At 46.1% G+C, this 15,496-nt stretch overlaps 1 protein-coding gene across 1 annotated transcript; it reads left to right on the forward strand.

The window, feature by feature from the left end:
* Positions 1 to 1,587: 1,587 nt before the first annotated feature.
* On the forward strand, positions 1,588 to 10,082 carry LOC115184957 (serine/threonine-protein kinase WNK4-like; the record flags this gene model as incomplete). Its single annotated transcript, XM_029745539.1, has 5 exons — positions 1,588 to 1,619; positions 2,638 to 2,817; positions 7,436 to 7,656; positions 9,588 to 9,798; positions 10,014 to 10,082. Coding segments are annotated over exons 1-5 (713 nt in total), but the record flags the coding sequence as incomplete, so codon positions are not given.
* Between the last annotated feature and the right edge of the window lie 5,414 nt (positions 10,083 to 15,496).

Here is a 15,496-nt window from a genome sequence, read left to right on the forward strand (position 1 = left end):
CATTGTTTTCAGGCTGGTTGTATTGGTGCTAGCTAGGTACCAAGCTAAAGCTAGCTACCCCAGAAGTTGCGGTCAAACAAATTATGCTTTATTACCAACGCGGTATTGTAAACACATCGTTCGTGGCCAGTGTTTGCTTGTTTGCAGACTTTCTTGTTTCCAGCTTTGACAGTGCTACTGTATCGTTCTTGTCCAGCTTTGACAGTGCTACTGTATCGTTCTTGTCCAGCTTTGACAGTGCTACTGTATCGTTCTTGTCCAGCTTTGACAGTGCTACTGTATCGTTCTTGTCCAGCTTTGACCCAAACGGCGTTCCATAGTATGTTGTGAAGCTAATAGCAGTGACGCCTATACTGTGTAACTCCTGTAGGGCAACGTCTAAAAATGGCACACTTGGTAGTGTGTACAGGTGCTCGACCAGTCGGCGAAAGCCAACATCACCCACAACAGAGAACGGTTGATTGTCAAGGGCAATGAATTCCTTTATCTTGGCTTTAATGGATTTGCCTTTGAGTTGTCTCGCTGAAATTGTCTTACTCTTTCAAATGACTGCTGGACTTGTTGACTGCTCCCCACAGCAGACAGTGGGCTAGGTTAGGAATGCTGTGTTGCACGTGTAGCGCAACATTTTACGTGGCGTCATTACATCATGTAAACGTGACATTTTCAGATTGATGTTGGGGTGGTGCTGGAGATGATGAATATGAAGCTGATCAGTTTTGAAATGTCCCTTTAACAATATGGATAGTATGCAGGTGGAAAATAAATTTCAACTCCATCTTTCCAAAGCTAATGTGTATATGGCCCTGGGGACCCCTGATCCTCGTTAGCTGCTGCTTAATGTCTAATGGCCTCATCTGGGCTGAGTGTGTTCTCAGACCCACCTTCCCTGCTGTGTTTCCATACACAGAACCTGATCCCTCTGAACCTGGTAATGGCTTGGCTTAATGACTTGCATCTGTGCTTTGGTGACATTGAGGGTCCTCCTGCTGGTGTTAGATGGATTTATGTGGCTGGAACTGACGTGGGCTTTATGGCTGCACAGGTGAAAGACACACAGACAGATACTGACACAGATACACTTAGTTTCTTCTTCTGTAGAGGTGACTGTGATGCTGACAGATTCTCTAGAGACCCAGGCTAGTAATGCCTGCCTCTGCCAGCTAAAAGGACAAAATCACTGCTAATTGCCAAAACTAAAATCCCCGGAAATACAATTGCTTTAGTGCTTTCACCAGGCATTGTTTCTAATCCATCCTCATGTAATGCCCCAGGTGCAGATTTCAGAGCAACCCCATCCTAACCCCCATCAGTGGATTAAAGCTATAATATCCTCAACGGAAGTAGACTTTGGTTTTTCTGGGCTGGAAAATAAGGTCATAATGAAACAAATAAATGTCTCTGACCTTTTTTTGTGAAACTGAAGGCTGAACCCTGTCTGCTTTTGATATAATCCGTCTGACCAGGAAGGAATGAGGATGTTTAATGACTAGGTTTTGTGGACCGATAGGGCCTCCTCCCACCCTATATCTCTCTATCTCTCTCTCTGCCTGCCTGTGTATGTGGAAAAGAAAAAGAGATGACGCAATGTTGTGCCAAGCCGATCTGGCCAGGGGGAGGTGACTGTGGGTGACTCACCTCTATAGGGCAGGGCCACACGGGGGGATTCTCCATTGGCCTTCTACACCCCCCCCCCCCACCCCCTCCACCTCCCTAACCTAACCTTTTTCTTTCTCCCCTCTGTCTTGCTTTTGTGAATCCAGTCTGTGATTTAACACAAAGCTCATTACAGACCATTTATAGGAGACTTCTGGTTTTACTATGCAATGATGAACTCTGACCTTAAAAGGGATACTTTGGGGTCCCCCCCAGAGTCAGATGAACTCGTGGATACCATTTTTATGTGTCTGCGTGCGGTTTGAAGGAAATTGCTAACTAGAGTTAGCGCAATTGCTAACTCGCGGGCTAGCAGATACCCATAGACTTTGTCATTGTACTAACGCTTGTTAGCATTGGCTCGCGAAACTACTTCTAACTTCCTTCATACTGGACACAGACATAACATGGTATCAACTAGTTCATCTGATTCTGGGGAAGTTGTTAAAAGGGCCTCATTGCCGAAATCCCCAAGTATCCCTTTAACAGTACCAACCCTCTCGGCCACAAAAAATATTTCTGAGCCACAAACATGGCATCTCCATAAAACAAGTCAAACCCCTCAAACTAACCCTTTTTAAATGTACAACAATGTTTGTTAGTGTTTCCCTGACCGCAATGGCCGGTGTGTTTATGGTGCAGGCCAGCACTGAACTGGTATTCCCATTAAGTTAGAGGGGACCCAGGCTGTTAAAATAGGACAACTGAGAAGTATGTAGGTTCGCTAGCTAGTCTGTTTTTGTTTCTCAGTTCTTCCTGTGTGGTTCATGGCTTGACTAGGGCAGGGTTACTGTGAAACACTGTCTTTGTGACAACTGCTGATGTAAAAAGGACTTTATGAACACTTGATTGAGCGATTGGTTTATTGATTGATTGGGTCCTGTCGTATACTTTAGGCTGGGTTATTGTAAAGCATTATGTGTCAAGACAACTGTAACTGGAATGTGAAATCTATAATGTTTCTCCTGCTCTCTCCTACAGGATCGTAAGCTGTCCTAAGACGGAGCGTCAGAGGTTTAAGGAGGAGGCTGAGATGTTGAAGGGTCTGCAGCACCATAACATTGTACGCTTCTACGACTCCTGGGAGTCTCCCTCCAAAGGAAAGAACTCCAAGTGCATCGTGCTGGTCACAGAGCTTATGACATCAGGCACCCTCAAAACGTGAGTAGTACTGACAAGCTCGTACGCTTTTATATACACACACACACACACACACACACACACACACACACACACACACACACTAAACATTTTGGTGAACGTCCACCTCTCCCGTCGTCAGCCTCTGCCGTCTCATCCCCCCTACTGTTGTTCTCTGCCACCAACGGAGATATGAAAAATGTCAAAGGAAATGTCTTAGTGTTATTTGTCCTTCTACTAAAACCTTTTCCTCGTTCCATAACCTTCATATTATGCGTAGGCACATCTGCTAGTCAAATAGGGCTTTCTGACTGTTCCATAATAAGCACTTCACAGCTGTGTGTGAGCCCTGAATCAGAGTGGTACCTCTTAACATGATGCTGTTGTGTTGTCTCACCATGCCCAGGACGCATGTCCATCTCCCTACCTCCCTGCTGCTAGCTAGTCTACACTCAGTCTGGCACACTAGAGACAGACACAGACACACATGACAAAACCCCCTGACAGATGTAGAGAGAACAGAAGCGGACAGGACAGGGGGGCAGCAGGCCAGTCAGGTTTGGGTCGGGCCCAGTGTTCTTTGTGGTAACAATAACACCTGAATGTAGAGGCAGACAGCTACAGTAGAAATGGCAATGGACTGCGTGCTGCCCACCACCCCACCTCCATGGGACTGATGCATTGTGGGAGAGCTGCCCACCTGCCAGCTGCTTCTGCTGCAGATTCCTCACATTCTTGATAGAGAGGGGGAGGGAGACTGAGGTAGAGTGAGAGACAGACAGACAAAGTGAGGGGGAGGGGAGAGAGCGAGACAGACAGTAAGGATGGAGAGGGAGAGGGAACAAGAGAGAGCGACAGACAGGCATTCAAAGACAAAAAGAGAGGGTGTCAGTGTGGCTGCCTGTCCAATCTGCTGTGGTGCGGTACCTGTACTGACCATGTGGTGCTAGTCTGTCTGGGCCCACAACAGGACACAGTGCAGCTCAGGACCCTGGACCAGACCAGCAGCTCCCTCCTGTGGAAGAGTCAGTGTGCTGTGTCCCAAACTACTGTACCTAGCCTTCCCTGTAGCTCAGTTGGTAGAGCATGATGTTTGCAACACCAGGGTTGTGGGTTCGATTCCCACGGGGGGCCAGAAAAAAAAAAAAAATATGATATGTATGAAATGTATGCATTCACTACTGTAAGTCGCTCTGGATAAGAGCGTCTGCTAAATGACTAAAATGTAAAATGTACCTTCACTACGGGGACGGTAACACTGTCATGGCCTAGATTATCCACTTCCTGTAACACTGTCACAGCCTAGATTATCCACTTCCTGTAACACTGTCACGGCCTAGATTATCCACTTCCTGTAACACTGTCATGGCCTAGATTATCCACTTCCTGTAACACTGTCATGGCCTAGATTATCCACTTCCTGTAACACTGTCACGGCCTAGATTATCCACTTCCTGTAACACTGTCATGGCCTAGATTATCCACTTCCTGTAACACTGTCACGGCCTAGATTATCCACTTCCTGTAACACTGTCATGGCCTAGATTATCCACTTCCTGTAACACTGTCACGGCCTAGATTATCCACTTCCTCTAACACTGTCATGGCCTACATTATCCACTGCTTGTAATATTGTCATGGCCTAGATTATCCACTTCCTGTAAGACAGTCTCTGTTATGGAAGTAAGACTTGTATATGGCTATGAATTAAATGTGTGGAAAAACAGAACTATCTTTAAAGCTCATGGAAGAAAAAGATGAACTGATGGAAGGAAAAGGATTGTGTGGATGTTCGTCTCCATGTGGTACAGTATATTGCCCCTGGACTTGGTTTCGTTGGCAGCATCTTTAATACAGCCCTCTCTCCTAGCAGCCGTACAGGCCTGGGCCAAGACCAGGGAGACACAAACAACTAAGTCCCCTGTCTGGGCCTGCCTGGCTGTTAGTCACACTACTGTACCAGGAGCTGTGCCATACTCTCAGGAGGGCCAGCGCCAGAGAGCCTGGCACATGGCTGGGTAGGGTGGCAGGCTGGTTGATCTGGTGCCAGACTGGTCTGGTCCACGTGGTTATCATCAACACCCACACAGCCATGTGGGGGGGGTTCAACATGGGAGCCTGAGCCCAGTGCCGAAAGACAAGACACCGAGGTCAGGCACTGTAACACTCAGGGTACTGATCCAGATACACACATGTAGTCTAAACACAGGTGCACTTATACACACCAGGGATTTGTCTGCCATTTAAATCCTTGGGCGGGCCGCCTAAGTGTTTGTTCGGGCCTGCTAGTCCAAACAGGGTTTTTAGAAATACTTTCTGGATGGACGTTTTCAGTGTAAACTTAAAACACTAAAACCAGATATAGTATAAAAGTATGTAGAAAATATGATGTATGTGTTATTTTATATATATAATATATATAGATATATATATATATATATATATATATATATTATAACTCAGCAACAACAACAATACCCTGTCTTTCAAAGATAATTTTGTTAAAATCCAAATAACTTCACAGATCTTCATTGTAAGGGTTTTAAACACTGTTTCCCATGCTTGTTCAATGAACCATAAACAATTAATGAACATGCACCTGGGAACGGTCGTTAGACATTAACGGCTTACAGACGGGGGCAATTAAGGTCACAGTTATTAAAACTTAGGACACTAAAGAAAAGATGAAAAAATATATACTGTCAAGGAGGTGTGTAAACAAAACTCCTTAAAAATTTGGCAAGATAAGAAGTTGGGTATGCTCATGTGTGAACATGCCTTAGGCATGTAAGGAGGCATGAAGACTGCCGATGTGGCCAGGGCAATAAATTGCAATGTCCGTACTGTCAGATGCCTAAGACAGCGCTACAGGGAGACAGGACGGACAGCTGATCGTCCTCACAGTGGCAGACCACGTGTAACAACACCTGCACAGGATCGGTACATCCGAACATCACACCTGCGGGACAGGTACAGGATGGCAACAACAACTAAGCCCGAGTTACCCAGGAACGCACAATCCCTCCATTAGTGCTCAGACTGTCCTCAGTAGGCTGAGAGAGGCTGGACTGAGGGCTTGTAGGCCTGTTGTAAGGCAGGTCCTCACCAGGCATCAACAGGCACAACCCACCTTCGCTGGACCCAGAGAGGACTGGTAAAAAGTGCTCTTAACCTGATGAGTCGCGGTTTGGTCTCACCAGGGGTGATGGTCGGATTGGAGTTATCGTCGAAGGAATGAGCGTTACAACCGAGGCCCTGTACTCTGGAGCAGAGATCGATTTGAGGTGGAGGGTCCGTCATGTCTGGGGGCGGTGTGTCCAGAGCATCATCGACTGAGCTTGTTATCATTGCAGGCATCTCAACGCTGTGCGTTACCAGGGAAGAACCTCCTCCCTCATGTGGTACCCTTCCTGCAGGCTCATCCTGACATGACCCTCCAGCATGACAAGGCCACCAGCCATACTGCTCGTTCTGTTTGTGATTTCCTGCAAGACAGGAATGTCAGTGTTCTGCCATGGCCCAGCGAGAGTCCGGATCTCAATCCCATTGAGCACGTCTGGGACCTGTTGGATCGGAGGGTGAGGCCTAGGGCCATTACCCCCAGAAATGTCCGGGAAGGTCAGTCAATCTGGAAAAATCTCAAGACTTTGAAAGTTTCTTCAAGTGCAGTCGTAAAACCATCAAGCGCTATAGGAAACTGTCTCTCATGAGGACCGCCACAGGAAGACCCAGAGTTACCTCTGCTGCAGAGGATAAGTTCATTAGAGTTACCAACCTCAGAAATTGCAGCCCAAAATAATTGCTTCACAGGAAGCAGGAGACTCGTATAATCAGGCCTTCATGTCGAATTGCTGCAAAGAAATCACTACTAAGTCTTTTTAATTTTTTTTTAGTCATTTAGCAGACGCTCTTATCCAGAGCGACTTACAGTAGTGATGCATACATTTCATACATTTTTTTTCTTCTCCGTACTGGTCCCCCTTGGGATCGAACCCACAACCCTGGCGTTGCAAACACAATGCGCTACCAACTGAGCCACACGGGTCCTTTGGTTTGAGTCCAAATTTGAAGATTTTTGGTTCCAACCGCTGTGTCTTTGTGGTTGAGAGAATGCGAAGGCTGGCTACCTTGAAAATCTCAAATCTCAAATGTATTTTGATTTGTGTAATACTTTGTTGGTTACTACATGATTCACGATATTTTATAATTCATAGTTTGATGTCTTTCTTATTCTACAATGTAGAAAAATAGTAAAAAATAAAGAAAAACCCTTGAATGAGTAAGTGTGTCCAAACTTTTTGACTGTTGCTGTACATGAAACCAGTGATCACTCCATCAGTGATGGGTTACTTTGATAATCATTAATCACCTATATCTAAACAACACTTGATAGAAATGTGTTACACCTCATCTCACCACTGCTTGTTTTGTTATTGTAAAAGCTAATTTGTTCTCAACGCTTTACCACGCATTTATAATGACAACTTTTACTGGCTAAATGAATATTTAAAATGTGTTGTAGGTACAGTATCTGAAGAGGTTCAAGGTGCTGAAGATAATGGTTCATCAGCTATATCAAAACAACACTGGTTAGAAACGTCCCACCGTCTCATCATGGTTTGTTGTTATTGTGTTCTAGGTATCTGAAGCGGTTCAAGGTGATGAAGATCAAGGTTCTGCGTAGCTGGTGTCGTCAGATCCTGAAGGGGCTCCACTTCCTCCACACCCGGGCCCCTCCCATCATTCACAGGGACCTGAAGTGTGACAACATCTTCATCACCGGCCCCACTGGCTCCGTCAAGATAGGAGACCTGGGATTGGCTACGCTCAAACGGGCCTCCTTCGCCAAGAGTGTCATAGGTATGACCCCATAGGCTGATTTATTGACCTTTGACCTTTCACCTTCCACTCCAATACCCGTGTCAAAGCCAGATCCCTTCCCTCGTCCCTTCCGACCTCCCCACAGATGGTTGAATTTAAAATATATTAACAATATATTCGGTTTTAAATTGACACCTTCTGGAATGGAATGTGAGGGTTTCGGGTGGGCGTGGTTGGAAGGACTAAAAGTCAAATATATTTTAAATTCACTCCTGACTTGTTTTTTAAGTGTTTAAGATTCCAACCACTGTTTGTCGTGAGCCGACCACAGGTTTTCAGCGCCTGGCTCTCCCTGACCGCAGTACTCCGTGGGCCTCCAGTTTCCTCCAGGGCTGGTTGTGTTTGACTGGTCTCGGGGTGAAACTGGGGAGCCACGCCGGCGCCAGCCAGTTCCCTGTTTTAACAAGGGGAAAACACCTTTTGGTCTCTCTTCCCCATCTGAAAACTATCAGTTACACCAGAAAAAGCTCATTGAAATTCATATTAAGCAGGTGAAAGCACTCTAACTTTCCATAAACTGTGGTGTGTTGGAGCTTGTAAATTGCCCTAATGACAGCAGGTCTTTAGCCACATCGTGAAATCACACAAATGTTGACAATAAATGTGGAGTTTTCCTCTTTTGTGGGTAAAAACCATATTTTCTCTTTGGGTTTGGGTGGAGACCTGTGGTTTGTTTACTTTAAGACTGATTTAAAGTCTAAGATACACATGCTGTCAATGATGATGAATGTGCCTGAAATGGCCCCCTATTCACTATATAGTGCACTACTTTTGAACAGGGCCCATAGGGCTCCCATAGGGCTCTATATAGGGAATAGGGGGCCATTTGTAATCTCTCTCTAAAACGTTTTCCTCCTGGGTTTTGTGTTCTCCCCCTCAGCGTGTTAAGATCCCCTGATACGGCCATCTCTATCTGCTCATCTAGCTTTTTCCCCTTAATCAACCTGTTTTCTTTTTTGTCTATCTATGCTCTTGAGTATTTAAAACATGTAGGCTCTCCCTCATTCTGCAGTACTGGATAATAATATCATATGTACTGCAGTCACAGTAAGTGGTTCTGGTAAGTGAAAATAAACATTTAAATAAACATTTCCCAAATTCTAAATACTAGTTCTTCTGTGTAAGACCTTTGCTTCATACCAGTGTCACAAGGTGCACGGAACAGAGCTGTTTAGTTCAGTCACTAGCTATGGGATAGGCTTATCTCAGTCCTAACCAACCTACTCTAACCTTTGCTTCCAACAGGTCAACTAACAGGTACGTGACACTAAGACGTGTGTCCTGTTTCTCTGTGAAATGTGAGGTTTTGACACAAGTTAGTTCCATAGCTACGTTGATAACCGCACCAGTAGGACAAATGTAGTAATAAAGGCCCTCGATTGGCTATTTCAGACTCACCTGTTACAAAGCTATCCAATCAGGCGTTTGTGTCTGAATGGGGAGGGGGTGAACTTTATTTACCTGTCTGTCTGGCTAACAACCTGTCGTCCTCTCAACCCCTCTCTGTTTGAGTCTTCTCTGACCAGACTGCTCCCAATTGCTTGATTATAAAGTATCAGCACAAGGGCCAATCAGCATGTTCTGTGCACCTGTTCCCCCTTCTCTCTCTTAGCCCCAATAAAAGGCCTTACAGAGAAAAACTTGTGCTTGTTTCAATTCCGACTAAACTGAAGCCAGCTTCCCCCTGTTCTTTTTTTTATTATTTTCTTTATTTATTTTGCTCCCACCATTCCCCCTCTCCGCTCTCTCTTCTGTCTCTCTCCTCGCAGGTGGTACGTCGGCGGCCTGTCCCGTGGCTTCGTTCTCTCCTCCTCTCCCCTCTGGCCCTCCTGGGTGAGTTGGGCCGGAGGAGACACAGCAGTGTGAGGCACAGAGAGTTCTGATCCCGTTCCGTTTTGATCCGTTTCAAGGTACCCCAGAGTTCATGGCCCCTGAGATGTATGAGGAGAAGTATGACGAGTCAGTGGATGTGTATGCCTTTGGGATGTGCATGCTGGAGATGGCCACCTCAGAGTACCCCTACTCCGAGTGCCAGAACGCTGCACAGATCTACCGCCGGGTCACCAGCGTAAGTGTCCTCCATCTTAAAACGCCTTGTTCCAGCCCCTCCCCCTTCTGGATGTCACTGCCAATTACTGTCTTTCTGTCTTCTTCTACCTGCCGTTCCTCTCTTCCTCTCCTCTTTTCCACCCTCTCTAGTTTTTTCTTGTTCTATCTCTCTGTGTCTCTCATTCCTCTGGGTTGCAGTCAGTCTCACATACACTAGGCCTGTATGTGTCTGTGCGGTTTGTTCTTTATGGTCTCAGTCGATCATAAAGCTCATGTTTGATCACTAGGGAGGAGGACTCCACGTCCTCATCCACCTCCCCTCCCCCTGGGGGCAGAGAGTTTAACACCACCGCCAGGTATTCTCCATTCCCTATAGTCACCCAGCCAACCCCAGTAAGCAGCATATCATTTACCATGTTGAGATTGGGGAAACATTCGCCTCCGCAGTTTGGCAATGACTTCCACCATTCAGATGTCTGCCATAGCTCTTGAACTAGGACTCTGACACTGGGAGGAGCGTCTAGCTATGATATGGTCAGGTTTTTACAAGGGTTCAACTGTCAAAACTCTGAATGTGATTAATAACTGATAATGATGTTGTAGATCTGTTATCTGACTTTTACTGTTGCTAGTCTGGTTGCCAGGGAACGAGCGCTTCACTCCACTACAGAATCCAGGCCTGTATTCACATACAGCACACAACATTGTATTTGTTGTAATTGAGATGTTTACAATAGGTCCCCTAATGTGCTGGTCTAGCCCGTGTGCTGATTTGGTAAACATATTGTATTACTATTACCAAGCACTGAGAATGAGGAAGGCCTTCCTGAGTGCAGAGAGGACATTTGAGTGTTGTTATTCCTCATCATCAGTGGCTGTGTGACGAGGCATGGCCTTCCTGTGCTAACCTGTTCCCAGATCTGTTGGTGCTGACTACAAACAGATCTGGGACCAGGCTAGTCCTGTGCTTACTGCCTCTCCTCTGTATAATCGCCCGAGGTCTCCCCGCCTCCGCCACCCCACATCTCTTTCTCATCTCTTATTAACTGATGACCTTTCATTTTCTATTTTCTCTTTCCTCAGATTGGGTTGTTTACTCTCCTCTCCGGCCTGGTAAAATAGAAGCAGTCATGAGCTCTGTCTGGTTTAGATGGAGCCGTGGCCACGGTCACATGATGCTACTGCTATAGATGGAAAAAGAGGAAGGCTTTCTGACTGTCCCAAACTGCACCCTATGTCCTATATACAGTAGTGCACTACTTTTGACCAGGGCCCATGGCACCCTAGGGGACAAACCCAGAGGCTCAGTGAGGGGTTCTGTGAAGGTCACCAGTAGGGGGAGATGGTGGGTCTACTGTGCTGAGAGAAGTAGAGGGCAAACCTGTCTGCATTCCATGCTTCCTCAGCTGCTTCTGTAGATCAGACGGTTCTGTGATTCATCCAGACAGCCTTTTCTGACCTTAAGTGTAGGAATTCCTCAGTCAACCAATAAAGCCAGTATAGGTAGGCTAACCCCCACACTGGTGAAATCATTCTGCAGGAAGAGCAATCCTGAAATACTCCAAATACTATAGAGGTTTTGTGTTATGTTCTCTTCCGAATTACATTTCTTCAAGGCTGGCTGAGTTGTTAATCGAAGTTATTTCCTGTCACTGAGGTTTTTACCTAAAACCTAAAACTCAGTCCTCAAGTTGTCCTCAGTGTCAGCAAGGCTCTCTCTGTCATGTCTTCAACACACAGACAGGCCCCATCTCCCACTGTCACTCACTGACTTCCCCTCCTCTCTGACTCCTCTGTACCGCCCCCCCCTCCTCTGTACCCCCCCCCCCCCCCCCTTCACCGCAGTTCATCCGTTGATCCCTCCTTATAGTCTTAGAGGTGTTTTAATCAGCTGAAATCCAATCACATGACATAACACAGCTCTGCAACCAGAAACAATTGTAGGGATGGCCGGTTGGGTGGATGGCCAGGTGGGTGGGTGGATGGCCGGGTGGGTGGGTGGATGGATGGCTGGATGGATGGCTGGATGGATGGCCGGGTGGATGGCTGGGTGGATGGCTGGGTGGATGGATGGCCGGCCGGGTGGGTGGATGGCTGGGTGGATGGCTGGGTGGATGGCCGGGTGGATGGATGGCCGGTGGGTGGATGGCCAGCGGGTGGATGGATGGCCAGCGGGTGGGTGGGTGGGTGGCGGGGTGGATGGATGGCCGGCCGGGTGGGTGGATGGCTGGGTGGATGGCCGGGTGGATGGATGGCCGGTGGGTGGGTGGATGGGAATTGTAATCAATGTGTTTTTGAGCTGAGTGTTACTGCCATGAGATGATCTCATCATGCGGACAGATGTGACAGTCTTTTTTCTTCTCTTTAACAGATCTCTTCATTGTGATATAATGTTTACATAGCCCTGCGGGTCAAAACCAAGCTCCCATGTACTCAAAATTACTCCATGTAATCAGTGTAAGTCTAAAGTAAGCTTTTTAGGAAATCCCAATGATTTTTAAGTACAGGACAGACAGACGGCTAGTCAGTGAGGAACCATGCACCGTGTTTATTGACCGTCATGGCTGGTTGCGGCGGTGGGTGACCTCAGCTTTAGGGGTCACCACACAGGGTTGTCTGGGAGACGTAAATCCTGTGTTATGATAATGACAGAGCAGCTTCTCTGGACCCCCCCCCAGTCACTTTGACTCTACATGCCATTCTCCTGTGGGATCAAAGATCAGAGTAGGGATTTGTCATGGGAATACAGGACTATTAATACTTTAATCGTCTATCAGATTGGTATGGATTTTAGCTGCTGGGAACTAACGTGTAACCGATGGCATTTCCTTGGATGTGGTTAAGAGGAAGCAATGTGTGCTGAAGTAACCAAGAGAGGTCTGTTGACCAATTGGGAATCAATCCCGTAACTCCAACTCAGTGATCCATCACATTACTTCTTGGAAGTATTTTGCCTTAGGAAAGTTGTGTGGATACATCATGTCAGGTTAGAAATTGGCTTCATGTGAAGTACTGAAGTTAAAAATTAAGTTCTTTGACTCTTAGACAGACTGTGTCGGTGACTGTAGAGCTGCAACCCAAGAAAATCATGTCTTGTCATGTTACTTTCACACACACACACACACACACACACACACACACACACACACACACACACACACAGTCCAGACAGTGTCTAGATGACGCTGATGGTATATAATGACCCAGCATGCTCCCGTCTCTCTCCCCTGTCTCTCTGTTCTCCCAGCTCTGTAGACGACGCTTATTACAGCCTCCTGCCTCAGACTGTTACCCTCAGTGACAGTTCCACTGGCTGCGTCCCAAACGCCACCCTAATACCTATATAGTGCACTACAATTTGACCAGGAAATAGGGTGCCATTTGGTACACAGCTGCTTGCTCCCAGTCCAGTGATTTGTATATAATGTCCGGGGTATTTTCATCCCTTTGTTTGTTTTCTGGAGAGCTGAACTATTTAAATCTGCCAGACCGGATGGACGGATTCTTAAGAGCAATTAAAAAACGTACGTTTAGATATGAATTCTACTCTGAATTATAAAAGCAACACACAGCTTTGAGAACTGACGTTAACACTCCAATTATAAAGAGCTGGAAAGTCAACTCAACGGCCAAGTGCAGTCAAAACATTAGGTTGGAGTAATACTGTGACATTTAGAACATAATGATCATGCCCCTTTAGGGTAAGAGCTGTTTTGACAATTAAGAGCTGTTTTGACATTTCTGCATGTTTTGGTGGGATGGAGTTTTGGCCTTCCATGGTGACATCACCATGCGGTAAATTAGTTAATAGACCAATAAGAAAGAGTTCCAAACCTCTCTTGCTTTAGAAATGTCTCTTTGCTAAGAGGCTATATTTTTGCTTCTTTGTTTGAAATCACCCTAAGGCACTTAATTGTTACCCAGAAATGATTTGGTTTTGAGATAAAAACTGCTGCGTTAGACCTTTTTAAAGATCATAATTAGTCCTTTTCTCTTTACACAATGGGGCGAATCCCTATTGGCTAAGTGACCATTTGACTTAATTGGAAGACAGGATTCACCCCCACATACCTAGCTAGTCCACCCACACCCGTCCTCACATCAACTCTCTCCAGCCTCCCTCTGCCTCTGGTCCTTTGTTAAACATTTTAAATGTACCTTTTCATTTCTCTCTCCATTGTTGGCTGTTCTGTGAGGGGGCAGAAAGGAACCAGCATGTAACCGGCTTAAAGGACCTCTATTCGCTGTGAGAGTTTCACCCGTAATGAGGCCTTTTTAATCACCCTGTTATTGGAACACCGGTCCTCCTTAATTCCATTACCTCTTCCGCTGTCATCCCTTACTTTGTTTGGCCCAGGAATCTCTAGGAGGTGTGTGTGTGTGTGTGTGTGTGTGTGTGTGATATATAAGGACAGAGGTTCTAGATTGGAGGGACAGGGGGGGTTTGTAAAGACTGAGAAGCCACTGTGTTGGGAACTGTAAAGGACAGAGCCTGCAGAACTCAATGTACCAGGTTACATCAGTTTAGTGAGTCCAACTCTCTCTGTCTGTTGGACCTGTCTCTCACTCTCACATCCTGGTAAGTCTCTCTTTCTCAATCTCTTTCTCTCTTTCTGTCTCTACCTTTCTCTGGAACTTTTTCTTCTCTACTGTTTTGACAGTTTTCTTTTTATAAGACTTTCTGATGGGGGTGGTGGTGTGTGGGGGGGGGGGGGGTTCTGCAGAGAAGAGACTGAGGTAGTAAGAGGAAGGGTTTGGTTCGTTGAGTTATTTTTTTATTAGTTTCCGTGTTTGAGTCTGTGTTCCTGGCTCCTATTCCCATCAATGTTTCTGGGTTCAGGTTATATTGATCAGCTTGGTACAGGATGACTTGCCTTGGGTTCAGGTTATATTGATCAGCTTGGTATCAGGAGGATGACTTGCCTTGGGTTCAGGTTATATTGATCAGCTTGGTATCAGGAGGATGACTTGCCTTGGGTTCAGGTTATATGGATCAGCTTGGTATCAGGAGGATGACTTGCCTTGGGTTCAGGTTATATTGATCAGCTTGGTATCAGGGGGATGACTTGCCTTGGGTTCAGGTTATATTGATCAGCTTGGTATCAGGGGGATGACTTGCCTTGGGTTCAGGTTATATTGATCAGCTTGGTATCAGGAGGATGACTTGCCTTGGGTTCATGTTATATTGATCAGCTTGGTATCAGGAGGATGACTTGCCTTGGGTTCAGGTTATATTGATCAGCTTGGTATCAGGAGGATGACTTGCCTTGGGTTCAGGTTATATTGATCAGCTTGGTATCAGGGGGATGACTTGCCTTGGGTTCAGGTTATATTGATCAGCTTGGTATCAGGAGGATGACTTGCCTTGGGTTCAGGTTATGTTGATCAGCTTGGTATCAGGAGGATGACTTGCCTTGGGTTCAGGTTATATTGATCAGCTTGGTATCAGGGGGATGACTTGCCTTGGGTTCAGGTTATATTTATCCTCTTGGTATCAGGGGGATGACTTGCCTTGGGTTCAGGTTATATTTCCGCTTGGTATCAGGAGGATGACTTGCCTTGGGTTCAGGTTATATTGATCAGCTTGGTATCAGGAGGATGACTTGCCTTGGGTTCAGGTTATATTGATCAGCTTGGTATCAGGAGGGTGACTTGCCTTGGGTTCAGGTTATATTGATCAGCTTGGTATCAGGAGGATGATTTGCCTTGGGTTCAGGTTATATTGATCAGCTTGGTATCAGGAGGATGACTTGCCTTGGGTTCAGGTTAT

Source organism: Salmo trutta, unplaced genomic scaffold, assembly GCF_901001165.1.
Source record: "Salmo trutta unplaced genomic scaffold, fSalTru1.1, whole genome shotgun sequence".
Lineage (NCBI taxonomy): Eukaryota > Metazoa > Chordata > Actinopteri > Salmoniformes > Salmonidae > Salmo > Salmo trutta.